The sequence below is a fragment of the Meleagris gallopavo genome, chromosome 12 (assembly GCF_905368555.1).
Source record: "Meleagris gallopavo chromosome 12, MGAL_WU_HG_1.1, whole genome shotgun sequence".
Classification (NCBI taxonomy): domain Eukaryota; kingdom Metazoa; phylum Chordata; class Aves; order Galliformes; family Phasianidae; genus Meleagris; species Meleagris gallopavo.
Genome location: NC_139415.1, coordinates 11,495,501 through 11,520,753, shown reverse-complemented (window position 1 = coordinate 11,520,753; position 25,253 = coordinate 11,495,501). Strand labels below are relative to the sequence as shown.

The window sequence follows — 25,253 nt, the reverse complement described above, 5'->3', positions numbered from 1 at the left end:
TGGGCTGCATCCAAAGCAGCGCGGTCAGCAGGGCGAGAGAAAGGATTTGCCCCTCTGTTCTGCACTGTGAGATCTCACCTGTGTTCAGATCTGGAGTCCTCAGTAGAGGAGAGACGTGAACCTGTCAGAGCACATCAAGAGGAGAGCCACGAAAATGACCCAAGGGATGGAACAACCTCTAAAAGGACAAACTGAGAGCTGGGGCTGTGGGGAGACCTGAGAGCCGCCTCTCAGTACCTAAAGGGGCTGTAAGAAGGAGGGGACAGACTCTTTAGCGGGGTCTGTAGTGATAGGACAAGGGGAAATGGTTTCAAACTAAAAGAGGGAGATTTAGACTGGATATAAGGAAGAAGTTTGTTTTTTTTTTTTTTTTTTTTTTTTACAATAAAGGCGGTGAGGCACTGGCACAGGTGTCCAGAGAGGTGCTGGATGCCCAATCCCTGCAGACACTCCAGGTCAGGCTGGACGGGGCTCTGAGCACCTGATCAGCTGTAGGTGTTCCTGTTCAGTGTGGGGCAGTTGGACCAGATGGTCTTGAAGGGTCCCTTCCAACTCAATTTGATTCTTTGATTCCGTACTTCAGGGAGCAGTTCTGCACTTGTAGGATGGTGGCTACCTGCTGCCTGGATTCAGTGGGAGCATGTTTCTGCAATCACATCAGAGAGCCTTGTCTGATGTACTTCTATACAGGTTTAATTCAAGTGCTCCAAGTACATTGCTTTTGATTTTCCAATAGTTTTTTTTTTTTTTTTAACAGCATAACATGTAATAAAGGGGAATGATATCAAAGCGAGGTACAGTTAACAGTAAAATGCAGGACTAACTATACTTTTCCCACCTTGAATGGCTGACTGTGGTAGTTATTCTAATAGACCTCAAACAGCAAGTACAATGACTGCACAAACCTGTGCACAAACCTGTTCTAAACACAAAAAGTTGGGGCACTTTCTCAGACATTTGAGCATACCAGTTCATTAGGCTCAGACATGTTCAGTTCAGTATTGTTTTTTGATTTCTTTTTGGTGAGCTTTGTCCCAGGTTTCAGGTACTTTTCCTTGCTATGAATGACCTGGATGTATTGGTCATTGCTGCTGTTTTGCGGATCACTGCTCGATTCAATGGAAACGGAATCAGATTCTGTTAGAGACTGCTCCAGCATGTGCTTCATTTTAGGTTTCACATGTGGCTCAAGATAGTGCTGATCAACTTCAACATTTTTCAGGTGCACTTTTTTGTAGGCATATGGAGGTCTGTCCAGGTCTAGCTCAAAACCATCATCCCAGGATTTGTAATGCAATTTGGCTAGGTCTTTGCTCGTAAGAACATGGCCATCAGCACGCTCCCCAATATAAAATCGAGGTGCTGGGCGAAGGTCAGACAGTGACCGAGGGCGATGGGATCTTTTCATATAACGCCTCCCAAGTTCCTCTTCATCCTCCTCATCTTCACTGGGATGAGGAGAATACATGCGTTGTGGTGTTTGAACCACGTATCTTCTGATATTGCGTGGATACAACTCAACAATATCTTCTGGCTCTTCTATTCGGAATTGTCTTTGGAGTCGGGAGGTAGAACGGGCTGATTTTTTGCGGGGTTCATTTTCATTAACAACAAAGTATCTGGTAGCATGTGGTCTGCGTCCCACAAAAACAGGAGCCCCCGCTCCAAAAGCATCTGGATTTACCTGCCGAATGCTTTTTCTAAAGAGAGGCTCAGAGTGAACATCTTCAATACGTTTTCTGAAAGTCACTGGTGTACAGGCCTTTGTTTTACAGAGCTCACTTGCACTCCCATGCACAACACTCGGGTACCTTTAGGAAAAAAATAAAAAGGAAGAAAATGTTAGGAGATATGCTTACCAGTATAATTAAAACAGAAGATATTCAGAGTGTTACCAGCATTCTGAATAGTATCCACAAATGATTCTGCTTTTAAAAAATTCCCCAAGCTGTTGTACAAAACCAGTCTTGCCTGCTACTGGTATGGTCGTTTCTTGGTTTCTGTACACTTGATACTGAGGGCGTTAAAGAAGCTGAAGTTGTGGGAGTTGCATTGACAGGTCTTGCTGCATCAGTTGAGGGCACGGTGTGAGGCACAGTCTGGGAGATGGTTTGTATTCTGGTGCCTTTGCTCACAGGAGATTCAAAGTTCAAGACACTGCCATTCTTCCGTGGGGTTGAGGCCCGAACAGAAGACTCCTGGCTGATAAGACCACCATCTTGGTCTGGTCTTTTGTCACTCCTATCCAGATTCCGGAATCTGGCTAGAAAACAGAATTTATCACAGGAACTCTCCAAGCCTCTAAATCTAGAGGTTGTGTAAATGACTGGCTCAAAATTACCCAGAAGTCAGAGAATCTAATGTGGTTTCTCATTGCTAAAATCTGAGAGGTAAAAGGTGTAGACACAAATCCTCTCAGGCAGAGTAGATGATTAAGTCTGAAATCTCTTCAATGCAGATGAGATGTTAAACTTAGAGAGGTCAAAGCAAAGGAGCCATTCCCTTTCCCCCTCTTCTGCTTACTACCCTCTGAATTTTGAGTAAAATCTGACGTGATTCAGTCATCAGGAATGCCTACTAGGTTCTGTCCTATGGGTGGTAAAAGCAAGAAAATTCCCAGCACAGAGATCTCAGCAGGCTTTAGTGTAAACTACACGCCTTGGCTTTCAGTGCTGCCAAGATTAAGTCAAGCTGGGCTCAAAAACCATCTAGAAGCATGACTACACAGGAAACAGGTTTTTGTTTTGTTTTGTTTTTTTAAATACAGTTGAACCTCATATGTGTATGAGAACTCAAAATATCTTCATGTACAAATCCCTTATTAATAGTGGAATTTCCTAACCTCAACAGCTTACCTACTGCCATTTGAACCACCTTTTTCTTATCTTCAGTTCTTTCCTAAAACACATTCAGGAGAGTGAGAAGGTTATTTTGGACTAGAAACTAAATCCAATACTGCATACAGATGACAAAGGCAGGTTGGATTTACGTTGTGAAATATTGAAAATGACATTAATTAGGCTAGCACTTCGAGCTGTACTTACTGCTTGTATCTTCATTCTTAGCTGATTGTTGGTGAATTTCAGTGATCTTGCAATACTCTGTAGGTAATAGATCAGCATGCTAGAAGTGAAAGAGGTGATTATGAGTCACATTAAACATTCTTGACTGCTTTCTCTTTAAAGGTTTATGAGACATCAAAATGGAGGTCAGTCCTTGTGCTCCAGCATTTCCTTTGTACTGTGATAATGGATCATACCTTTTTTTCAGGCAAGCATATATGAAAGTTTAACAAATGAGTGATACTGAAAACAGATTTAACTGCAGGTCAAATTGTGCCTGTGCTTTTTACAAGTCTTTTTATTGTGCATGTAGCCCTGTGTGCATTTCTGGCTTATTCTGTTTCAGTTCTGCACACACTCAAAATGAAAATCGTGATAGATGCTTTCTCCCCCTATCCCCCACTTTTTTTTTTCTTTTTTTTTTTTTCTTCCAGCCCAAGGTTACTGAACTACAGCTGAGTTGCAAGCTCATTCCACTGTCATTTTGTTGGCTGGCTGAAATAACACCTTGTTATAATAACACTGGCACAGCTGACATCAGATCTACCCTGACAATGGCTTTCAAATGAAACAGACTTATAGCTGAACTAGATAACAAACATTTATGTAGGTATATAGTCATCAGTTTGAAGCAGTCAGTAGATTTGCGTGCATTTCTAAATATGACCTTAGAGGAAAAAGCTACAAATAGTAAATACTGCTTTAGGTTCTTTCAATTTATCTGAAAACCAAGCTGGTAGGACAAACTGCGCTCATCTGTTCATGGGGAAAAATGATAGAAAGGCACCTGCAAAGCAAATGATACTTCACAGAAGCAAAGTGAATTTCCAACAGCTCAAAGTAAATATTAATTCCCAGCTGTGAACAATTACTTAGAGACTGGCATAAGAAAGGACTTCCACTGGATAGTCTGCAGGAAGCTATATTACATTAACACTTAAGAGCAGACCTTCATAACTGATTTATCTTGTCAGGAATCAGTGTGACTGGGTAGCTTCTTTCAATGATACGCCTGTGAACAGAGTTCAGTCGAAGCAGAACTAATCACTCTGAGGAAATGGAAAATTAACTTCTGAGGTGCTCTTGAGTGGGAAGAAGGATCTTAAAACTTCCTGGAGCCAAGAGCATTGTAAGCCTTGACACAATAGAATGAACTTCCTTTAATACAGTGTCCAACTTCCTTTAACACAGAAGCAGCCTTTTGAAAATAGGGTGACGGTATTTTTAACATACTCTCATGCCCATCTGATGCTTATACCATACATTCAGGAAGGTTGTTTTTTTTCTTCATATATGTTTAATAAAGTTACAGCACTGCTTGTTCCTCAGTATCAACATGCGACTGTCCAGAGATGAAGTTAGTGTTAACACAGTCCAGTTAAATTTGCTATGAGAAACAAAGTACTTACAATAGAAGTAAGAGTGCAGGGAGGACCACCACAGGACTGCTGATATAAGTAACCACTGAGCTGAACCACAAGGGAAAATCATTTTTAATCGTTTCAGAAACAATATCATATATTTTGTCTTGTCCACTACAGGGAAAGAAAAAATAAATTGTAAAACAATCCTTGGTATGTCCACTTTTTAAGCAGAGTTGCACTGAATAAAAAGAAATTCATCTAAGACCACTTATATACAGTATACTGAAGGAAAAAAAAAAACAAAAGCAAAAACAGAAGCTAAAGGCTACTTGTTCATTACTTACATTTTAAACAAATTTGCAAGAGTGCAAAAGCATTGACCAGGCTTTGAAGGGTACCAGTACATCATAAATTTCTTGATGCACACTGCATCATTTAAATATGAACTAGTGGAACCATGTATATAAAGCAAAACACGTAACCTCACTTAGGATGATGAGGTATTCAACTAATTAATTCTTAAACTGGAAAACATGGGCAGCATGAAAGCATTGCCCCATCCAAAAACTACTATTTATTGATAATTTGGGTATTGTTAAACCTGATTAATTTATTGAGGGTGAAATAAAATCATTGCCATTTTCATTAGTCCATTATAACTTACCTGAAGGGACCACAGGTTAGAGATGGCTTGTATCGAGCAATAGCAAAAATTGTTGGTAACATGCATAAAAACAACATGAACAGCAACATGGCCAAGTAGAAATTATTGGATCTGCAAGAAGGCATAAATGTTTCAGATTACCGTAATCAGAGAGAAAACCAGAAGCAACATGAAAGATGCAAGTCTTCATCTACCTAACAAGTTCAAGATTACGTTTCTGAAAGATCAAAATCACTCTGTTCTGATTAAAAAGTCTGAACAGAGACACTTTAAATAGACCCTTAATGGTCAAAATTTTATTTGTACTGCTTTCCAGATACTGCTGCTACAGTCAGAGAACTGTTTATAGCACTGTTCTATAAAAACTCACCTGACTGTCCAGATTTGTTGGGGAAAATAAGAAAAAAGAAGCAGAATTTGATTCATCTTCAAAACATATTAGAAAGAATTGATTCTTAAGATGTAAAGATGCCCTAAGTTATTTCAATTTGAAAAAATAATTCTGATATTCATCCTGATAGTATAAAAAGGGGAAGTTCTATTGTGTAATGCAGCAGATAAAATAGGATACTTCATAGTTTTCATAAAAAGAAACACCAAGATACAGAACTTGCAGCGATTTACACATGGAGCTTATTGCACTTAATCAGATTGGGATGGAAATAAATGATCTCTGTCAGGCCACGTTTCCTGGTCTGGGAAGATTCTGTGACATATTATTTAGTTTGATTTCTGTTTATTGTTTATTGTTTATTGTTTCACAATAAAAATACTTTTGATGGTACTGTTTGATTTCCTCTGTGAAATGCCACGATTGCTGATGAGTCCTTCTGCCCTGCATAATGCCCATTGAAACTCATACCTTGCCTTTCTGGAGAGAATATCTAAATGTTTTCAGCACAATCACAAACCAGCCTCGGGCAATTCAATCCCACTTGAGTCTCTTTTGTGTATATCTAACTACCCTGCTGTAACTCCAAATTCTCCAGTTTCTTGGTAACTAATTTTTTTTTTTCATAGACCTTTGATACCTGTCCATTTTGATTGTCAATTTTCAGAACTAAAAGCTCCTTTTGTTTTGTTTCTGCGCACAGAAGACATTTCCATTGACTGTGTTTCATTTATTCTTTATCTTGCACTCTTATTTGGACTAACCGAGAGGCTCTGAAAACCTGCTGATGTGGTACATTACACGTTAACACAGCCCAGCTCCTCAGGTACATGAGTCCAATCAACTTGAGGACATTGAATGCCGGTAAACAAGGTGAAAAGAAGGCTCCCATCCTGGAAGAACAATGTCATGTCAGTGCTCAGTGTTGCCACAGCACTTTTAACAGCAAAGCATTTGTATGAAAAGAATAAGTAAGCCACAGGTCACTACCAACAGACAAATTCTTAATACAATAAATTGTAAGAGAATGCCTTGCTAGTATCTTGTTTGAATACATTTCATTGAGAATTGTCATACTTCACAATCAATCAGATCACTTGTGGATTACATACCAGATCATTCCTTGATTGTAGACCAAATGCAGTACATTCTCTGCGATTTTGAATTCACCATATTCTGGCTACAAGAAACAGAGCATAGGATAAATATTTCATCTTACTCTTACTTTTTTTTCCGAATCACTTATTAGAATCATTTGGCTGACTTCATTTTCAGACAGCACATGGCCTGAAATGTCTGGATCAAATACCACCTTCTGGCAGACAGTGAGAATCCAGTAAAACCTACTCAGTATCAAGGGATTAGATAAACTAATTCATCTCTAGTTTACTTTGTTTACTTAAGGACAAGGAACAGACTTGAGCCTTTCATGCCTACAGCTGCTTGCTAACCAAATACTACAGTAATTTTCTTACTCCTTGGATCACTGTCTCTATTATGGACAGTTGTTACAGCTAAGAAAGGAGGATGTGGGATGCAATATGTTCCCTCTGTTTTTCTAAAGGCCAACAAATTACTCATCTTTTTCTATGGGATTGTTCCATGATCTCATTTTGGGAAAGACAAAAGTTTGTGCACCACAACCATGGGAGTAGGCCTGAGAAAAATACCCAATCTCAGCATTTATCCTGTACTCTCCAAATAAAACTCAGTGTGAGCTGTGCCTTTATAGATTGTGCTATGTAGAAATTATTTACCTATCAAAAGGCTTTCAGAACATCCAGTACTCTGGGAAGGAGCCTACCCATCTCCAGTATCTTTCATAAAATAAAAGCCTGTACTTACAAACTTGCTTTCTAGGTCCCAGCACCAGCAATCACTTAAATATCGGACACACAGTCCACGGAAAAAATCAATTAGCAGGATGCTCGCAACTGTGAATATCATGTCGATGATTGACAGCTTTAGCATCTCCTGTAATACATATTGTTCCAACATATTGAGTCATGCTGGAAACAAACTGCCTTGCATACAGCTCTTTTGCATTTATACTTGCATTTCATATTTTGGATCATGCTCAGTACCCTGATGAAGCATGATTTTATACGAAGTTTCCTTATATGCATTTCCTGTTTGACTTTACTCTTATTTGTCTTTGCTCTAACGTAAGGAACAAACATAATTAGACTTCCAGTGTGCCTTCTATGGTTTGCAGCAATAAATCTCTGGGCATGGTGGTTTCAATCTTTCTTTCTAATGAGCCTACTGAAAATTTATCTAGACAGACAGAATGCAGCTATTTACTCTGTTGTACCCAATCCTTTGTTGTACTGACTCTTGAAATACACACTTAATAAGTGCTTCACAAGGAGAAATGCTTATTGTTCACAGAAAACCACAGCCCAATGACAGTAGGGTCACCAAGCCACAACAGGAGTCTGTTTAGCGCTTACAGATTAATGGGGTTACTCCTTAATTAATTGAGCCTTGAAAACATACAATTAAGTAGAAAAGATTATCTAAAAGTAAAAATAAAAATCTCTAACCCATTCTGTAAAAAAAGAAAAGAAAGAACAGTTAAAAAAAAATACCTGATGCCTGTGGAATAGGGAGGGCAGCAGGCAGAATAGAAGTCAGCCTAATAAATCTAGGAGGAAATTTGGCTCCTGATGATCAAACTAGACCTTTACTATTATTCACTCTGTAACAAGGAGCTAAGCAAGCCAGAAACATGCTAGCATCATTTTTCCTTTAGTGCCCTGGGCACTGAGAGTGCACACCGACAGTGACCAAAGTACATCAGGATCAAATGACAACCTTTGTACTATGCATCCTATTAAAATGCAATCTATCTGCAACACTCATCAGTAGAGATCTGCCTGTGCAGAGTTGAAGACAGAGACTGAAGGCTGGCTGAGGACACTTGTACAACACTAAGCACATTGTATATACTGAACAACAAACAAAGCTCTTGTGTGGCCATATCGATTTGTGCAATCTTCCCTCTTTCTATACAGCCCTTAGCTAAATTTCTGGAATTTACACCAAGAAAACCTCTAAAATTGAACACAGTGTGACACGGTTTTAACTTCTGGTGAAAGAGGAATTAGGAATAAATAGATTAAATAATATAACAGTGACATACTTGACCAACGTAGGTCTCCCAGCACTGATTCTGGGCAGAGCTGGAGGAAGCTGTGTTGTTAATCAGTAAATCAGAGGTTGGCAAGTTTTGAGCGCGAGATTTGTTGCTATTCATTTGTGCATCAGAAATAGTTGCAGATAAATTGCCTTCTTTAGGAGGAGTTCCAGTTGCAAAAGAGGGGATAGAATTACTTGAATTGTTGTTAACCTGAAAAAACAAATGTCTTGAAGGCTGCATTTTCACCCGTACTTTTTCTCTCTTCCTTTATACCCGCATGCATGCAAAAGCCTCATGCCTTCAACAAGGCATATGTAGACATGAAAACACTTCATGTGTTTTTAAGCAGCAATTAGGTGACTTTAAAGTAGCTGCCAAAGCACAGATGCAGGTGGAATTTTTTTAGGACGGTGATAGAAGCTGATTTTAGGTCCAGTACCTCCAACTACCTAAAATGCTGACATTTAAGTAATTGAGGAATGCACATAAATAATTATTTATTTTTCTACACGTCAGCAATCAAATGGATCCAGTTATCCAAAAGACTACAAGTATTCGTAAGTGAACAGTACAAAATAAACTTTACAATCTTTTCAAACTGTAGTATGCTGTAATGCTTGGATTTCAAACTAATTTTCACCTGACTTGATATATACTACAGATGGAATTCTTTCTCTCAACTCATTTTGCACATTAGCAAACATTAAACTTACACTGTCACTCATGCTGTTCACTTTATCCAAGAGAGCAATGATCAAACTGTAGAGATTTCCCAGATAGAGAACAAGAACTCTGAAAACAATAAGACATAGGTTATCAACATCCCATGGACTTGTAATGTATTCTCCTGTCTGGTGGAAATAAAACACCAGCAGAACTTTCTTCTTCCTCCCTTGTTCTTCACGTTCTTTCTATGCTGTATCGTCCATACCTTGCAAGCTGAAAGCGAAGAGTGGTCCTTGGATGGTACATCTCTAGAGCTGCCACGAGTTCAAAAGCAGAGGGTGCAATCATGGTAATCAGTGACACAACTACGCTTACCTACAGAACAGAAAGGCACAGCGCTGTTGTAGCTTTGCATGCTGATATCCTATGGTATCTTTACTGCTGATCGGACTATTGCTGGCGCACATGCTTTTGTGACTGCTTTTCTTGGAGAATATACTTTGAAAAATTATCATTGGCATTACTAATAACTGCAGTTGGGACCCAAAATTGAAGACCTGACATATCACTCAGGAAACTCTGCTGCAGATAATTATATTCTAGCTTTAAAGATATTAGCTTATTAATATCAAAATTCACCGTGTTGGAAATATAAAGAAAACATCATCCTCTGAAATGGATGAGTCGTTCTCCGTACACATTTACTTCCTATTCTCAGCATCCACTCCTTCCTCTGAATAAAAATATTCACAGAACATGCAGTATTCTTCAGCTGACATCAATAGCCATTGTCAAAGCTGATTCCTTTCTAACAGCTCTTCCTAGCTTTTTAGCTCAGTGTTTACTCAGCTCGGTCATGGGCAGAAAAGAGACTTCAAACTTTGTCTTCATGAAATAAGAGCCTGCTAGAACTGCAGTCTCAGAGCACCTTGCTGCCCACGCCAGCTCTGCTGACTCCTTGGTGCAGACAAAAGGAGCAGGCATGCAGAACTCCAGGTAAGCACAGCTCAGCACTCCCACTGCTCATTTCTCCCAGCTCATCGCTTGCAGTTTACACCTCAGTGCACACTGTCACTACTGAGAGCCCTGAGATAACAATCCTTCTTCTAACACAGCGGTGACAAATATGGTGTACCTCATTTTTTTCCCAAAGAGTCAATTCCCTCTTCTTGCTCTCTAACTTTTGGGATCGATCCACGACAAAGTAAATGATGTAAATACTTCCAGTGAGCGAGAGAAGCACGAGGATGTTTGCAATAATCCTTAAGCTGATTGTCACTGCCCTGAAAAACAAAAATCACCCAGCCAATATAGCAGGCTGCCTTATTATACCAGGGCTCTTTTCTACATGGCTTTTACAGGCATGAAACAATCACAGTAGCCCTGCTGCCTGCATTGAAGCAGTGCTTTGGAAATGCCTCCAATCTTACATACATACAGATTTTTGCTTTTCTTCTTTTCCTGCTCTTCCAATATAGCTTCCTTGAAAGAAAAAAAATATATATTAAATAGCATTCTGCCAAAATAATGCTCATCTTTCATAGAAGGCATCAAGTATACTAATAAAAAACCTTCCAATATTGATGCAGTCAGGTACCCCCCTGGACCATTTATTATGGAGAGATTAAATATATCCATGTTTTTACATCATTAACATAATTTTTATTCTCCTGTTCAGTGAAACTGCATCACAAGCAAATTTGTTTCTATTTTTTTAAGCTTCTTGTCACACATATGGTGGCAATAAACAGAACACAACAGGGACAGAAGAGTTGTATTAACATAGGGATGGAAGAGACGTATGAAATGGAGTGGCAGTGTCAGCAAGTGCAACGTGACTGCAGTACCACAGGGAGGTGTGATATCCTCCCCCAGGCAAATGTATTCATCGGTGAATGCCAGGAAACAATAAAAAGCAAAAAGAAATGAGAGGAAAGGCGTATTTAATTTGCAAATAACCAGAAAAATAGGGGGGTTGATTACCCGAATGCTGTTAACTATGGCAGCCGCTTTGCTCTCTGCAGCCTCAGGGTTTCCTATTAAATAATCCCAGGCACAGAACAGCCTCCAACAGAAAGTGTAGTTTTCATCAGAAGCACTTGCTAAACTCATTCTTGAGTTCTTCGCCATTCTGTGAATAGAAAAGTAAAAGAAAAAAAATGATTGAAGCTGGTGTGTGAAAACATATATCAAATCACTGGTATGGTTCATAGTTTTCAATTTCTTTTTAGATGTGCAAATAGTTTGTGGCAATCAGTGTAATTGCTGGCAATTTTATGATGAAAATAAAGTGGGGTGAGGTTCTGAGAATGAACTTGATGTTTGCTCTTGGGCAGAAGAGACTCACTGATTGCATTTTTCATACCTGACAACTAAAGCAAGTATATCTCACTACAGCTGTGAACATTTTTAAGATCACCAGGTAGGGTTCAGCTAGAAGATACTATAACACAAAGTCACTATTACTGTGAGTATGAGCTGATCTGGAAAAACTAGTGATCATGCAAAAGACGTGTTTTGTTTTCTGTTTATTTTCATCCTCAAAAATTATGTTATTGTTAAATAGAAACTCAATGATGTTTTACAGACCCCGGGAAAAAGAAAAAAAAAACACCTAGTCGGCTCAGGCAAAAGGGCAGAATGTTGCAAAGTCTAAGAAATGAAATGAAGATTAATGGCTTATGAAAGGAAGGGCAGCCAAATGGGTAGTGTTATATGGAGAACAATAATCAGGCAGGCAAGAAGTCAGTGGGCTAAATCAGCAAGAGAAAAGCTAATCACATCCTGAAACTGCAGATGTGTAAATCAGCATCAGGAACACCAGTGACCCTCGGATCAAGCTGGAAGGTAGAATAAAAATGGATGGAAAGAGAAGGATTGGTTTTGAAACGTAGTTATTACAGACAACACTAAAAATTGCCCTAGACTGCACTATGACAAATAGGCATCCAAAAGGGAAGGGAAAGTGAACCAAGAGGACAGAGCCACCTCACTCCTCTAGGCACTGCACATTCCTGGATTTTATGGCCAGCACTTGCAATCTTGCTCTCTCCTACCTCCTGGCCTTCAAACAGCACAGGAATTAAGCTTAATACAAATGGGATGCTACCTATCAGCTGAAACAATGCAAAGGTTATTGCACCTATGACACAATTTTTGTATTAGTATTTCAGTAGGTGAGAATAGTAATGCTGAGAAGCATTATAATTAAAATCTAAGTTTCTGTCAGAACAATATTTATACTAGAAAAAAGCAGAGGAAACTTGCCCCTCGCACTGGACAAACACAAACCACACAAATCCATGTTACCCTCCTTTTATGGAGTGGGAAACTGAAGGGAGAAACAAGATAAACATCAGCAAGACAAAGAACAAGCTAAAACTGAACTCCATCTGCGTTCCTGCCATTAGCAGATGCAAACAGGTTAACAGAACCGTGCAGAATAAATGCAGAGGAAATGGGGTAAACGTGCCATTAACGTCTGCCTGAACATGCAAGCTTACGGATAGCCATAAATGAGAAATATTACTTTTTTAAGAGGATGATGAAGCTGTAAGCAAACACTGCCATGCCAACCAGGAAGTAGGCGAGAGGCAGCCGGTATCCTGCTTTCCCAATCTTCCTTTCTCTGCCATAGTAGCCATAAAACAAAACAGAGTACTGGAGGTAGCCCTGCAGAGACCAGAGTCCATAAGTAAGAGAGGTAACAAACAGGTACAACCAAACAGCAGTAATAGAACAATAAAGAGTGGTTTTAGCCTTGCCCCAAGTGACCAGATGGTGTCCAGGTCTTGTGCAGTTTTCATGTCTTCTGGGCGAATGGTTTTGCTGACAGTGCTGCCGAACGGTGCACCAGCCAGTAGCTGGGAAGAGGAGAAAAGAGGTCTTTGACATTGCATCAACCCATCTGACCCACAAAGGGTCATTCCTTCTCCTAAGCCACAATCTCCTTCAGAAATCCTGCATTTTATTGTTTTTTTTGTTTTTTTTTTTTCCATCTGTGTTCTGCTTATAAGTAATTCAGTGCTTTGTAGACATCTTCCAAATGGTTGAAAAATGAAAAGAGGTCAAGAAAAACCATTAACTAAGCATTTTAAAGCTGACTGTCCATTTTAAGCATTTTTAAGTTACATATGACAATGTTTCATCACAATTTTTTTTTGTTTTTTTAATTAAGTCTACTTACAAAAGTGAAATAAAAACTGAATACCTTCATCACTTCAATCTGCCCACTTTTTCATTTGGGGGCCTTTTGCATTTTGGCTTAGCCAACAAGAAAAAAAATCAGATATTTACATGTTCTGATAACTTCACTGAAGCACGGATTGAGGTAAAATCCTATCTATGAATTATCTCACAAAGTTAATATATAGCCTTATTTGCATGCAAGATCTGAACAAAATAATGGCTGTGCAAACTTCTGGAAAACAATTTCTAATGAACGATAATTTGTCTGGAGGGAGATGTTATTTTTTTTTCCTGCCTATAAATCACATTTGCAAGACCTGAGCATATTCAATACCAACTGCAGCTTTTAGGATTTGGTTCTCCATTTTAGTAATCGGATACAAACATATTCTATAAAAGCATTAGTGCTATGTTGACAAAATATAACCTCTAACACTAATAGCAAAATTATCCTTTGGCAGAAAAATGTACAACCCTCTTAATAATGGTGTTTATTTTAATAATTCATTTGAAATTGTGCATTTCAAATTGATGTACGCCTTTAAGTGTGGCATTTGTTTAATTCAGAAAGGAAAGCACAACGGGTAAGCAAGCATGTTTCTGTAAATATTAGCAACGTGTTCTTACCTCTGGTAAGACTACAAATGCTCCTGTCATTATGGTAAGTACAATATTGATTCCAAACAGCCATCTAAGGAAGATGAAGTAAGAGGCAACTCCAGACCCAAAATGACCTTAAACCATAGAAAATAGTTATCTGAGCAGCACAGTCTATAAAAGCTCCCATTGTTTATTCATTAAGTACTACCTGAAGACTAAGCAAAAGAAAAACCTGCCTCATCGATGCAGTGTGAACAGCAAGGTAGAGAAAACATCGACGTGTCAGTGAGGAAAATGTGATTGTGCCACAAGCTCTGTTGGATGAATCTGTGTTTACCAGCAGTATTCACTCAAGAAGCTGCTGTACTGGGTGATGTAATGCAGCAATTCCATTTGCTGCGGAAGCACAGCAGCACAACCTAAGTGCTGATGTGATGTTCAGGGCTGCCCTGATTTAATCTAGGACTGCTGAGGTGCCTTCACACCGCTTGGTCCTGGGCTGGGCCCAAGGATGCTGCCCCACAGACTGTGATGAACTATAACCAAAGCTGCAGTGGACAAGACAAATTTTTTATTTCTATATTTACTAATTTTTTGGTTATTCCACACTAAGGTCATCAATGAGATCTGTGCAGTGCCTAAGGCATCAGGAGGAGTGAAAAAAGTAAAGCTCTACATCAAAGTCATACTGTGGGTGGAAGGTCGCATTTAACACTTCCTCCCAAATACTATTTGATTCAGTAAATCCAAATGGATTAAGACCCAGCATTTCATCAAATGCTTTACAGTTCCATCCCATTAAATCCTTATACTTACTCTCAATTTTTTTAATTCGCATTTCCCAAGGAATAAAGAGCACCACAAAATTATATGCCAGTCGAAGAAACTTCCTCCAAAGCTGTGGGAGAAAAAGGCAAAGAAGAAAAGAAAGACGACAACTTTGCGTGGAGAGGGAAAAAAAAAAAAAGGAAAATAAAGAAATGCATCAGTGTCTCTCATCTAGTATTGCAAGAAATACTAGCAATGTTCTTTATCATCATCACAGACCATGTCTGTGGGGTGGAGATGGGCATGGTGGGATTAGAAATGCACAAGATGTGGGAGGGCTCCTTAGCTTCTCTTTTTATTAATAATATTATGAAGGGGTTTTCCTGTTACATTCTTTAATTTCTGCTTAAAGAAATAATACAGTTTCCCTACACATAATGAGTGGTGCTGATTAACTTCTGAATTATATCCCTTGCAGAATATCTTCAAGCAAAAACATGCGGTAGAGACAATTAGATTAAATATAGACTCGAAGATGAAAACCTTCATTTTGTCATAGGAAGAGAAATATGGACAAGAACGAAACCCAGTGCCTGATTTACCAACACAGCCCCTTAGCACACTCCTCCTTCTGGTTGACATCCTAGTTCCACTGAAGTCCAAGACATAAAACAGTATTTATTTTTACAGCATCCTACTTCCACTGCATTTTCTAGACACAAAGGCAGAACAAGGAAAGATGACAGTTATGCATGTGGCCTTTCAGTTGTTCAAATGAATAAAATGCATGGTGTTCTCTTTTACCATTACAACCCTGACTTCTAGAATTGAAATAAATTGCACTGTGAAAAGTCTACTCATTGTGATGACACAAATGTTATTGACTGCTTCGATGACCAAAGAACTCTTCTCTGTTGGTTGCATATTAGGAACAGTTTCCTGCATGTTATTAGTTTCTAGTAATTAGGGCCAGAGTCTATTTTCAATAGTGTAAATAGATTTGCTAAGATTAGATTCAAATTCTTTGGATATGATGCAAGCAAAATTCTTTAACAATGTATTTACAACAAGCTATTGCAGGATTGTCTTCCAAACTAAAAGCTAGACACATTTTTCATGCTCAGCTATTGAACTGTGGCCCCATGGTCTGCTGAAATTGCTCTTCAGAGAATACTAACATTGTATTGTTAGCATCCCATTCCCATCACCCTCTCTGGCAGACATCAATATTTGTATGATTTGAGAAGGATGCTTCTAGTGTGTTAACACAAGGAGATTTATCCCTCACACATCAAATTAGCCTGCGAAATTCACAATGGAAAAAAAAAGCCAAAAAAACAAGTTCTTATCTACTTCTTCTTCCTCGGTAGAGCTCTCAAGTTGGAAATCAGGATGACATAGAAAACATACGTGTCTGTGAATAAAAACTTTAGACGACTTTTGGTATAAAGATGAGACATAATTTTAAAAAAAGCAGACATACCTCTGCACCAGCAGCCTGGTAACCTCTGGTTCTAGTGAGCCTCCCTTCGTACTTCAGCACAATCTCCTTTGCCTGTCTGCACAAGAAGGTGGAATTTTGCTTGACACTGAGCCCAGTGCTCTGAGCCTCTAGTTCTGCACAAGCAGCAAACAGCTGCAGCAGAATGCTCTGAAACACTGCCATGGATTAGGTTTCCCCATGAAATCTTTAAGCAGGCGAAGCTTTTTTCCTACTGAAGATTTACTGTCACATTAAAAACACTGAGAGCTCTGCCTTGAGAAAACTTGACATTCAAAACTTTTATTGCAAGAAGGGTTGTCTGTTCATTTATTTTTTTTTCCTCTCTGTCCTTTTAACCCAATATGGCACAACCAAAATACCTGAAATAAGATTGTCATTAAAGTGTGGTTCGTTTTATGTGGATACGAAAGAATTGCTCTTGCAGGATTCCAAGAGGTGCGTATTCATCTGATCCTACTGCTGTTCATACAGTCTTTGACCTCAGCAGCAGTTGGATGGGGACCACTGGAAACTCATAGACACAGAAGCTGTGGGGCAGCAGGAAAGCAGAGAGTCACAGACTGTGTAACAGAGGAAAACCATAGAATGGCTTGGGTTGCAAGGGACCTCAGATGTCATCGAGCTCCAACCCCTGCCTTGGGCCGGGTCCCCCACCAGCTCAGATGTCCAACATCCCATCCAACCTGGCCTTGGGCACCCACAGCTCTCTGGGCAGCTGTGCCAGTGCTCCACCACCCTCAAAAATCTCCTTGCTTCCAAGATTAGAAAAAAACTCTTCTGGGATTTTCTCAGGCGTGTAATGCTACCCTAGTATCAGACGGCTTTTAAGAGAAAGGTGCTAGATGAAGAGGAAGAAAATAAAGTGATCCTCAGCATACAATGCTGTGAAAGACATGACAGAATTTAGCCCAAATGTTGGGCATGCACCCTTTGCACTGTACGTTTGGTGTTGTTACCTGAGCGCCCGCAGCTTCTGCCTCATCGGCCATGGCCTGCAGCGGATGTTGGACATGACCTCCTTCTGGTACTGGATGTTCTGGAAGACCTGCTCTGGGTCGTGGCTGTTAGCCTTCTCTTCACCGATATCCTCATCTGAGTTGCTGAACACCCCACAAGAGGGAAAACAAGACAAATTATTCCCAGATAGATTCCCATCATCTGTTGGTTCGTGTAGTATCCAGTTCACAAGAGCAACCTAACAGCAATAAGTGAACTCACAGAACCGTGTTGTTTCAAAGCTGATAAATAATCTGGATGACTTCCCCATTGATGGGATGTGTCTCTTCCTCCCTACCACTTGCTGCTCACTAACTCATCCATGCTCCCCAGCTGAATTCCAGTCTTTCCTCTGAGTGTTTCCAACTTGTACATCATGCTAACAAGATCTTTTACGTATTTTTCTGGAACAAAGTGCCATTTAAACTTTTCCATCAGAAGCAATTAAAATTCATTTATTTTCCATGCAGTCTCAGCCTTTAACTTTGATTTTAATAGTGATAAAATATTTCCTTGTTAAAACAGAAAGGGAACAAATGCTTAGCACATTCTGCCCCTTTGCTCCTGTTCTCTGCTGATGGGGACAAGACCACAGTGCACCAGGAATTACATTGTAAAAATTACTCTTGCTCTGATGTAGATTTGTATGGATGATTATTAAATCTCTCTTCTGATGCTGGCACCACGTTCACTTAGCTGCAGCTCTCTTGTTCCATTTGAAACAGGGAATTTCATGTGAGGCAGCAACAATACTCTGCTGTGTAAAGTAAACAGAACTGAACACCTCCATCAATAACCAGCTAGCAAGTTTTCCAACTGCATCTCTGAGACTTCATTAGGAAAATTCTCTGCAGTGTTGCTGAAAAAGCAACACCTTTGAATCACTTGGAAATAAGTCACAACCTCACTGTTGCTCTGTAAAAACATTTGAAGGATGCACTTGGCCAGACTGCGTATCCATCAACACACTCTCTGCCTCTGACCCTCAGTCACTGTGGGCATTCAAGGAAAATGCATAATACAAAGGAAAGGTATAGAGATTTCCTACTCTGCTATACTTTGGAATTACAGTGAAGGTATTTATGGTGCAGCAGGGAGTATGACTGGTAGAAAGGGAAAAAGAAAACAGCTTTAAAATACATCTAAATATAGAGAGAAGAGTGATTCTTCTTTTTCGTGTTACCGCACTCTAAATAAAAGACAGACAAGATCTCTCTTTTCTGCTTGATAAGGAAGGTTTGCACTTCAGGAGAGAGAAGGATCCCTACCTGTGAGGTGGCTCCTGGTAGGTGTAGATGTTGGCATGCCGCTTCACCATCCAATACTTCTTGCAGGACTTCGCAGGCTTTGCTGCTGCTGCAGCAGCGCCCGGTGCTGCTTCCATGGTGACAGCTGCCCCAGCACCAGGTGGGACTCTGCCACGCTAGGAGGAAGCTTTGAGCCCCTGGCCGGGTGTCTCTGAAGCAGCCAAGTGTTACAGAGCAGAGAGCAGTGAGCAGTCCAGAGCAGAAGATCTCGCCCTGTGCTGCAGCAGTGGCAGGACCTGAGCCTGGAAGTGCATGCATGCCTTAAAGTGGCAGTGCACAGCAGCTCCCGCCAGGCTGCTTCTAAGGGAGCTTCCCAGGAGCAAGGAAGGGAACTGAATCCAAGGGGTTGCCAGCTGCAGAGCCAAGTTTCCCTTGTAACATGATGGGATCCTTCCAAAGGCCGTCCTTACCCACTCTGGGTGATGTTTCCACTGACATCATTGCTTCATATGTTTGAGCGAGAGTTCCTGCTGATGTAAAACAAGAATTGTCTGTATTTTGGTCTTTGATAACAGAGAAAATGTGCCAGCAGTTTCCTGCAGGGCTACAGGCTCTTTTCTGGAAGACAGATCCCACACAATGGGGTCGCCTCTCAGCATGACCCGCATTCACCATACCTGGATTTAAGACTTCTCTTTTGAAGGGATCAAAATACCAGCCCTTCAGACAAGCTCACACGACCAAGAAACTCACTTTTTGTCAACATCTGCAGTACCTTAAACAAGCTCAATCTCATTACTTACTGCATAATTTTCAACATTTACTTTAAGGATGAGTTTACAGAGAGTGTTCGCTTGTTCCTAACTTGGAATTTGTTCCCCTTAATAGTTCTGTGCACAATGTGGCAAGATTTTCAGTTACATAAATCAGTGGTGTGTTGTAGCTCACTTTTATTTGCAGCCTCTCACAAGAAAGAACATTAAGTTCCCTCTGCTAAACTGCACAGGCTGTTTTTTTTTTTCTCTCTGCCTTGAGATAATAAAAAATATTGCTACTTGCTGAAAACTCTTACTTTTCCATTGTTATGGTTCTGTCTGTTGTACTCTATGTATTTAGTTCAATAACTCAGTGGCGACTCAGTAGTCACAAGCCTTATTACTATGTAGGTAACTCTCAGACCAGAAAGAATGAGGCTTGTGAAGCCCAGAGCCCAGGTGTATCTTGTGCCAGGTTTCTGGCAAGGTTTCAGACAAAGCAGAACAGCCTCAGAACAGTAAAGAAATGCCGTGTCCAGAATTCAATGAAAGCAGGCAGCTGTGCTCTGCACTATCCTTTTCATTCCTTCTTTTTGTTATATACACATGGCATGTAACATAGCAAAAACTATTGGTGGAAACATCATTTAGCCATGTTCATTTACTATATAGCTTTTTCCATGAATTGACCTCGTTGTTCCCAACTGTGTTCTGAACATCTTCTGTACATATTGCCCTTACACCCAACAGAGACTCCAGTAATCAGCTTCCCAAGAAAAACAGAACATAATAATTTTACTTTTTCTGTGCTGTACGTTATTATTTTTCATAGCGAATCTGTAGAACAAAGGCCATTAAACTGATAAGCCAGAGCTCTATCTGTATATACTTAAATTCACTAGCTTTTGGAATGGACTTTGCTGTTTGGCTTCAAATCCACATGACAGAAGAAACACCCTAATGTCCTTTCTCCATGTCAGAGCATCCATCAAGCGAAAGCAAGCAGCCAAAAGGGGGTGTCTACCAGCCCCGATGCATATCTCCATTAAAGGGCTAATCACTTCTTTCCATCTGGAAAAACAAATAGGGGAACAATGCCAGAATTTTCTCAGTCTGAAAAGCCCTTTAAAGCTCTGATATTCAGACAGTATTGCAAACACACCCACTTCACCACTGTTTTGACCTGCTGCAAGATATGCTTTCAGCTTTATAATTTAAAAGCAATAAAATGTTAGTTCAAATTATTTCCTTGGTTGTAGTGTTAGTTATTTGCCTTTGCATTATGGCCAATGGCACAGAATTGGGGGCAACATTCTGCTGCTGTGCTCAAGAGAATAAGTGCCTCTCTATTCAGGCCAGCCTGCTCAACTCCATTAGTTTTCTGCTTATTCCAGTTACGTCTACTCATTGCTCTCATTTAGAAAGTTGATTTTTTTTCTATAGATGCATCATTTCAAGCAATGAGAAGTGGCGATGGCTCTTTGTCACCCTGTATCATACAGAAATACTATTCTGAGCCAGACAAGCAGAGCATCTAACAAATCTGTCCCATCAGGGCTGACTGTGTTAAATCCAACTTTTTCTGCCTCTGCCTCACTGCTCCTACTTCCCAGCAGACCCTGGGCTTCCAGATGCACTAGTTTTCATCTGAAGGAGCCATAGATTAAAATTTAACATCATTTGTAGTTCCCTGTGATTACACAGGTCACAGAGAAAGCAGCATCCTTTTATGTGATGATGGTATAGCACCAAATACATTAAAATGTCAACATTCATGATTTATATGGATTTTAATTAGCTGACATATCTTAACATGTCAACAGGGAATATATTAATTTACTTTCTCTTTATTAGAAGAAAGCCTAAAATCTTAAAACAAGGCAACAATTTAAGCCTGACATTTATACGACTCTAATAGTGCCAGTGCTAGAATCTCATCTATCATGTGAATTTACTACCAAGCACTAAAAGCACAATGAGCAGCCAGAGACTCATGAATTCAGAGCCCATCTGACAGAAGGATGCGCAGTGCTTATTAAGAGAAAATAGAAAGCAGGCTCCAGGACCTTATCTCTGAAGTTGGTGGCATCCCCTATGGCCCATAACCCTTGCAATGGCTGCTCTCTAAGGAAGGAAGGATTCTCTCAGATCCGCAGCAGGGCTTTAGGTTTGCTTTTCAACTCAGCAGACAGTCCAGCAGCCACAACACACAGCTGCCTGTACCCATATGCTCTGCTGAATCTTTAAACATACTGGGGTTTGTTTACTCTGAATGAATACTATAGTGGTTATAAATTAGACTTCAATTGCCATTAAGTGGATGTAAAACAGGACAATAACCTTTTACTGCAAGATGTATAATGGCAGCTATCTGTGTGTAATAGGAAGTCTCACATTTGATGCATAAGACCATTTTGCATTTTCAAACAGTTAGCCACAAAAAAAAAAAAAAACAACCCAGAACCCAAGCTGGTAAACTACAAACATTGATAATTCAAGAAAAAAGCTTTTTGTGCTTGTTCATTCCTTTAGAGATTCACTGTAAACTTCCCATCTTTCCACCACTATAATTTAACTTGGACCTTTTCAACATTTCCCTACTTGGGAAATTCAACTCCTAATACTAAAGTGAAAATTCAAAAGTTATGAATGTTTTCAGTTACCTCTGTAAAAAGAGAGTACTGTCCATTGGACAGGACAAGAAGTTTTATATTGGGCCAGAGAAGGTTTAGTTCACCTGTTTAGCCCCTAAAGATATTTAGAGCTGAGCAGATGGATTAGAACAGATGGGATTCAAGGGTAACAGTGCCAAAAATATTTTCTTCACTTACTGGGAGAAAATTGTTCTATTGGGCTGTATCAAATCAGTGCCTCCCCATGAGTTTGTCTGCACAGCTTTATTTCATACAGTAGGTTTACTCTTCAGTTCCTGCACTAGTAGCCCTGGCTGACATATGTCACCCTCGGATCAAGGGGAATTACTCTCACTGTGGTTCAATTTTCTTGTGGATGCACATCCCACATAAAAAAATCTCTCATTTAAAAAGCTCCCTGAGTAGTTAACTGCTCTTACATCATCATAATAGGACTATTTTTATTCATTAGATGATCAGGCACGACTTCTGAAATATACATTTCTGTGACAGTACAAACCACAACAGCGTAAATCACATTCAAGAAACTGTCAAGAACAAAATCAGGCAAATGCTTACACGTGTATTTTACAGCCTGAGAATGGCTGAGGACAAAGGGATCAGCCACACTCAGGACCCACGGTAGGGTAAAGCACAACCCATCAGCTTTTACAGCCAATGCAAGCGATGCACATGGTCTGCAGCACAGCCTCTCTCTGCCTGGCACTGCACTTATAAATTAAAGCTTTCTACTTTCAAGTAGCAAGAAAGTAAGTCACTAGGAACCTAAGAAAACTTACTTTTCAGGTGCGGTAGAATGCAGCAATTCCTTCTATGAGGGAATCTGTGCTTTGTGCAGCTTTGTCTAACCAGGAGTATGACGTGCATCCTACAGACATATTCATTTCAACAGAGACCTTTCTGAAAGCACTGTAACTAAATTATTTTCCAGGCTTACGTGAGTCATTATAAGCCAGACCTTGGGAGTCACTGAAAATACAGAAGACAATTTTAGAACATTTAAAATAATAATAATAATTAAAAGAAATCACATTTCAGGAGAAAAGAGAGGAAAAGTAGTTCAAAAGTAACTGAATAGGTTGTTGGTTTTTTTTGTTTTGTTTTGTTTTGTTTTTGTTTTGTTTGATTGAGATGAAAACCTTGAATTTGCCCAACTGCTTCTAAAAGTCTTTGGGAAACATATTTTTCCATTAGATTATCACATTTTGCCCAAGAAGAAGACGTGAAGAACTGTCAATGTTTGACATGCAGAAATTTTGTTTCAGTTCAATCTGGTTTTCATTGTCCTCTAAACATTAGAATAAGTTTTGCACCATTTCTAATATTCAGTAAAACACACATTCAGTTTTGCATCCCTTTGCAATGGGATGAAGCTCTTCAGCTAGGGAGACCTGAAACTGAGCAGCTTTTCAGCAAAGATAAGGCCTTTGGAGCACCAGTAGTAAAGCCTCTGATCTTTCTCCTGGCCCCTCAGAGATCAGAGCTCAAAAAAAAAAAAAAAAAAGGAAAGATGAAATCCATGTAATTTAAACTTATTGCATAAGGAATGTTATTAATTCTATTGACAAATCACTTAGAAGGTCGTTTTAGATACTCTGTATGTACCAGCAAATGATAATCATCTTCTGTCCAAGGAAAAATTCAGCACCTCTTCATAATTTTTCTGAGAATCCCCTCTCAGCCCCCACCTCTCAGAGTAGCTTTCAGCAGATCAGTTCTTTGATTCAGCCACCATTCAGCAACACAATTCTTTCTGTGAGTGCAGGAGAGGTGGTGAGAACGAACCAGGAGGATGAACAGAGTTGGGAGCGCTCATCCCTCCCCACAGTATGGTGGATTTATGTCAAAGGAATAATAAGCAAAACAAGCAAATCACTCGCAGCTTTCAGTGGCCAACATGCTCATTTGTAATGGCCTTGTGGCCCATTTCTGTTTCTCAGCAAATAAAGCATATGGTAAAAATACAAGGAAAGGCAGCCAGCATATACAGAGTTTGTGACATTAAGCCAGGATTCAGAAATTCTACCTAAATCAGGTCCACAAACCATCTCAACAGTGCACAATGAAGACAAAATATCCTTTGCCTGGGAAACAAATCTAGCTGATTATCTCTAGATGTAATTTAGACCAGGCTGGTGATGAGAGGAAATGGTAGCATAATGATTTATTTAGAAAAGTTTTCTAAGGAAAAAAAAAATCGCATCTGGCATTAAGAAATATATTACTTAAAAAAACCCATCTAGTATCACTGCCAAAAAAGAAACTTGGCAAGCATAATAAAACAAAATACCAAAGCTTTGGAGACTTCAGAACATTATGCCCTGGCACAAAACCATTCTTAGTATCTTTACACAAAGGCAGCATCCTACAGGCTAAATGTCACCGTAACCCAATCAGATTCACTATTTCTCCTTTCTCGACCCGTAAGACACACCTCAGTTTATAGGAATAATGACGTTAAGATTGATGTTGATTAAACATAGCAAAACATTTTTGTTTTATACAGCCTCCAAAGTGCCGTGCTGCTTGAGCTCACTTGTGTTGGTTGACCTTGGAAGTAGTTGAGTCACGGGCAGCTCTAGCTGCAATCTCAACAACCATCAAATCATATACGTTGTCATGTTGTCGTTATCTGGACTTTGTACTTTCCTACCATGGAGGAGTTTTCACATAAATTATACTGGAAATGAAGCAAAATGTAATTATAGCATCCAGCATCTCCAAGGCAGATAGATAGCACGAGGCATAGAACAAAGTTCAGCAGTCAGCTTTCAATAAATGTCACCAGGTAGGAAGGATCTGAGTGCAGCATACATCACTAAGTCACCTGCTTCAGTATTGTATCATTATCTCATCACAGGAATAAGGGGTTATAAGGTTATGGCAATTTCAATCAATCAGCTTTAAGCAGATTTCTCAAAGGGATTTCATTCTTTACTTTTACACATCTTCATTTGGATTTTAACATATACTAGAAAATTCTATTATGTCGTATTAAATTGAGTTATCTCAATGAAAACATTTCTACTAAGGTTAACCTGGACATTTAATTCCATTAGTACCAGTTTTTCAACATAACAAGTTTTCTCATAATAGCTTTTTATTCTCAAAAGGAAAAGACACAGCTACAGAGCTTTTGAATGTTCTGATGTGATTGAGCTGAACAGATGAAAGGTACTATAATGAACAAAATCACACATTTGCCCTTGACTTCAGCAGATGATGAATCAGGCCCACAGCCTTTGCATTAAG

The 25,253-nt window shown here is 39.6% G+C and overlaps 1 protein-coding gene across 4 annotated transcripts in view; it reads right to left on the bottom strand.

Moving 5' to 3' along the window:
• Positions 1-667: 667 nt before the first annotated feature.
• TMC3 (transmembrane channel like 3) overlaps positions 668-25,253 on the bottom strand; it is a 36,830-nt gene continuing 12,244 nt past the window's right edge. The window contains exons 3-25 of one of the 4 annotated variants that reach the window (XM_031555320.2): positions 22,781-22,970; positions 18,614-19,122; positions 17,306-17,449; positions 16,329-16,404; positions 14,894-14,975; positions 14,105-14,211; positions 13,054-13,152; positions 12,819-12,961; positions 11,273-11,420; positions 10,728-10,771; positions 10,425-10,572; positions 9,555-9,664; positions 9,337-9,415; positions 8,627-8,833; positions 7,327-7,455; positions 6,594-6,661; positions 6,246-6,374; positions 5,091-5,201; positions 4,472-4,597; positions 3,045-3,123; positions 2,856-2,898; positions 1,972-2,263; positions 668-1,811 (exon numbers count right to left, since the gene is read on the bottom strand). In XM_031555320.2, coding sequence (XP_031411180.2) covers positions 950-1,811; positions 1,972-2,263; positions 2,856-2,898; positions 3,045-3,123; positions 4,472-4,597; positions 5,091-5,201; positions 6,246-6,374; positions 6,594-6,661; positions 7,327-7,455; positions 8,627-8,833; positions 9,337-9,415; positions 9,555-9,664; positions 10,425-10,572; positions 10,728-10,771; positions 11,273-11,420; positions 12,819-12,961; positions 13,054-13,152; positions 14,105-14,211; positions 14,894-14,975; positions 16,329-16,404; positions 17,306-17,449; positions 18,614-18,729 — 3,342 coding nt within the window. In that variant the 5' untranslated portion in view covers positions 18,730-19,122; positions 22,781-22,970 and the 3' untranslated portion in view covers positions 668-949. Of the gene's footprint in view, positions 1,812-1,971; positions 2,264-2,855; positions 2,899-3,044; positions 3,124-4,471; positions 4,598-5,090; positions 5,202-6,245; positions 6,375-6,593; positions 6,662-7,326; positions 7,456-8,626; positions 8,834-9,336; positions 9,416-9,554; positions 9,665-10,424; positions 10,573-10,727; positions 10,772-11,272; positions 11,421-12,818; positions 12,962-13,053; positions 13,153-14,104; positions 14,212-14,893; positions 14,976-16,328; positions 16,405-17,305; positions 17,450-17,567; positions 17,722-18,613; positions 19,123-22,780; positions 22,971-25,253 lie in introns of those variants that run through there. The other 3 variants (XM_085233634.1, XM_085233636.1, XM_085233635.1) reach the window with 3 other exon arrangements.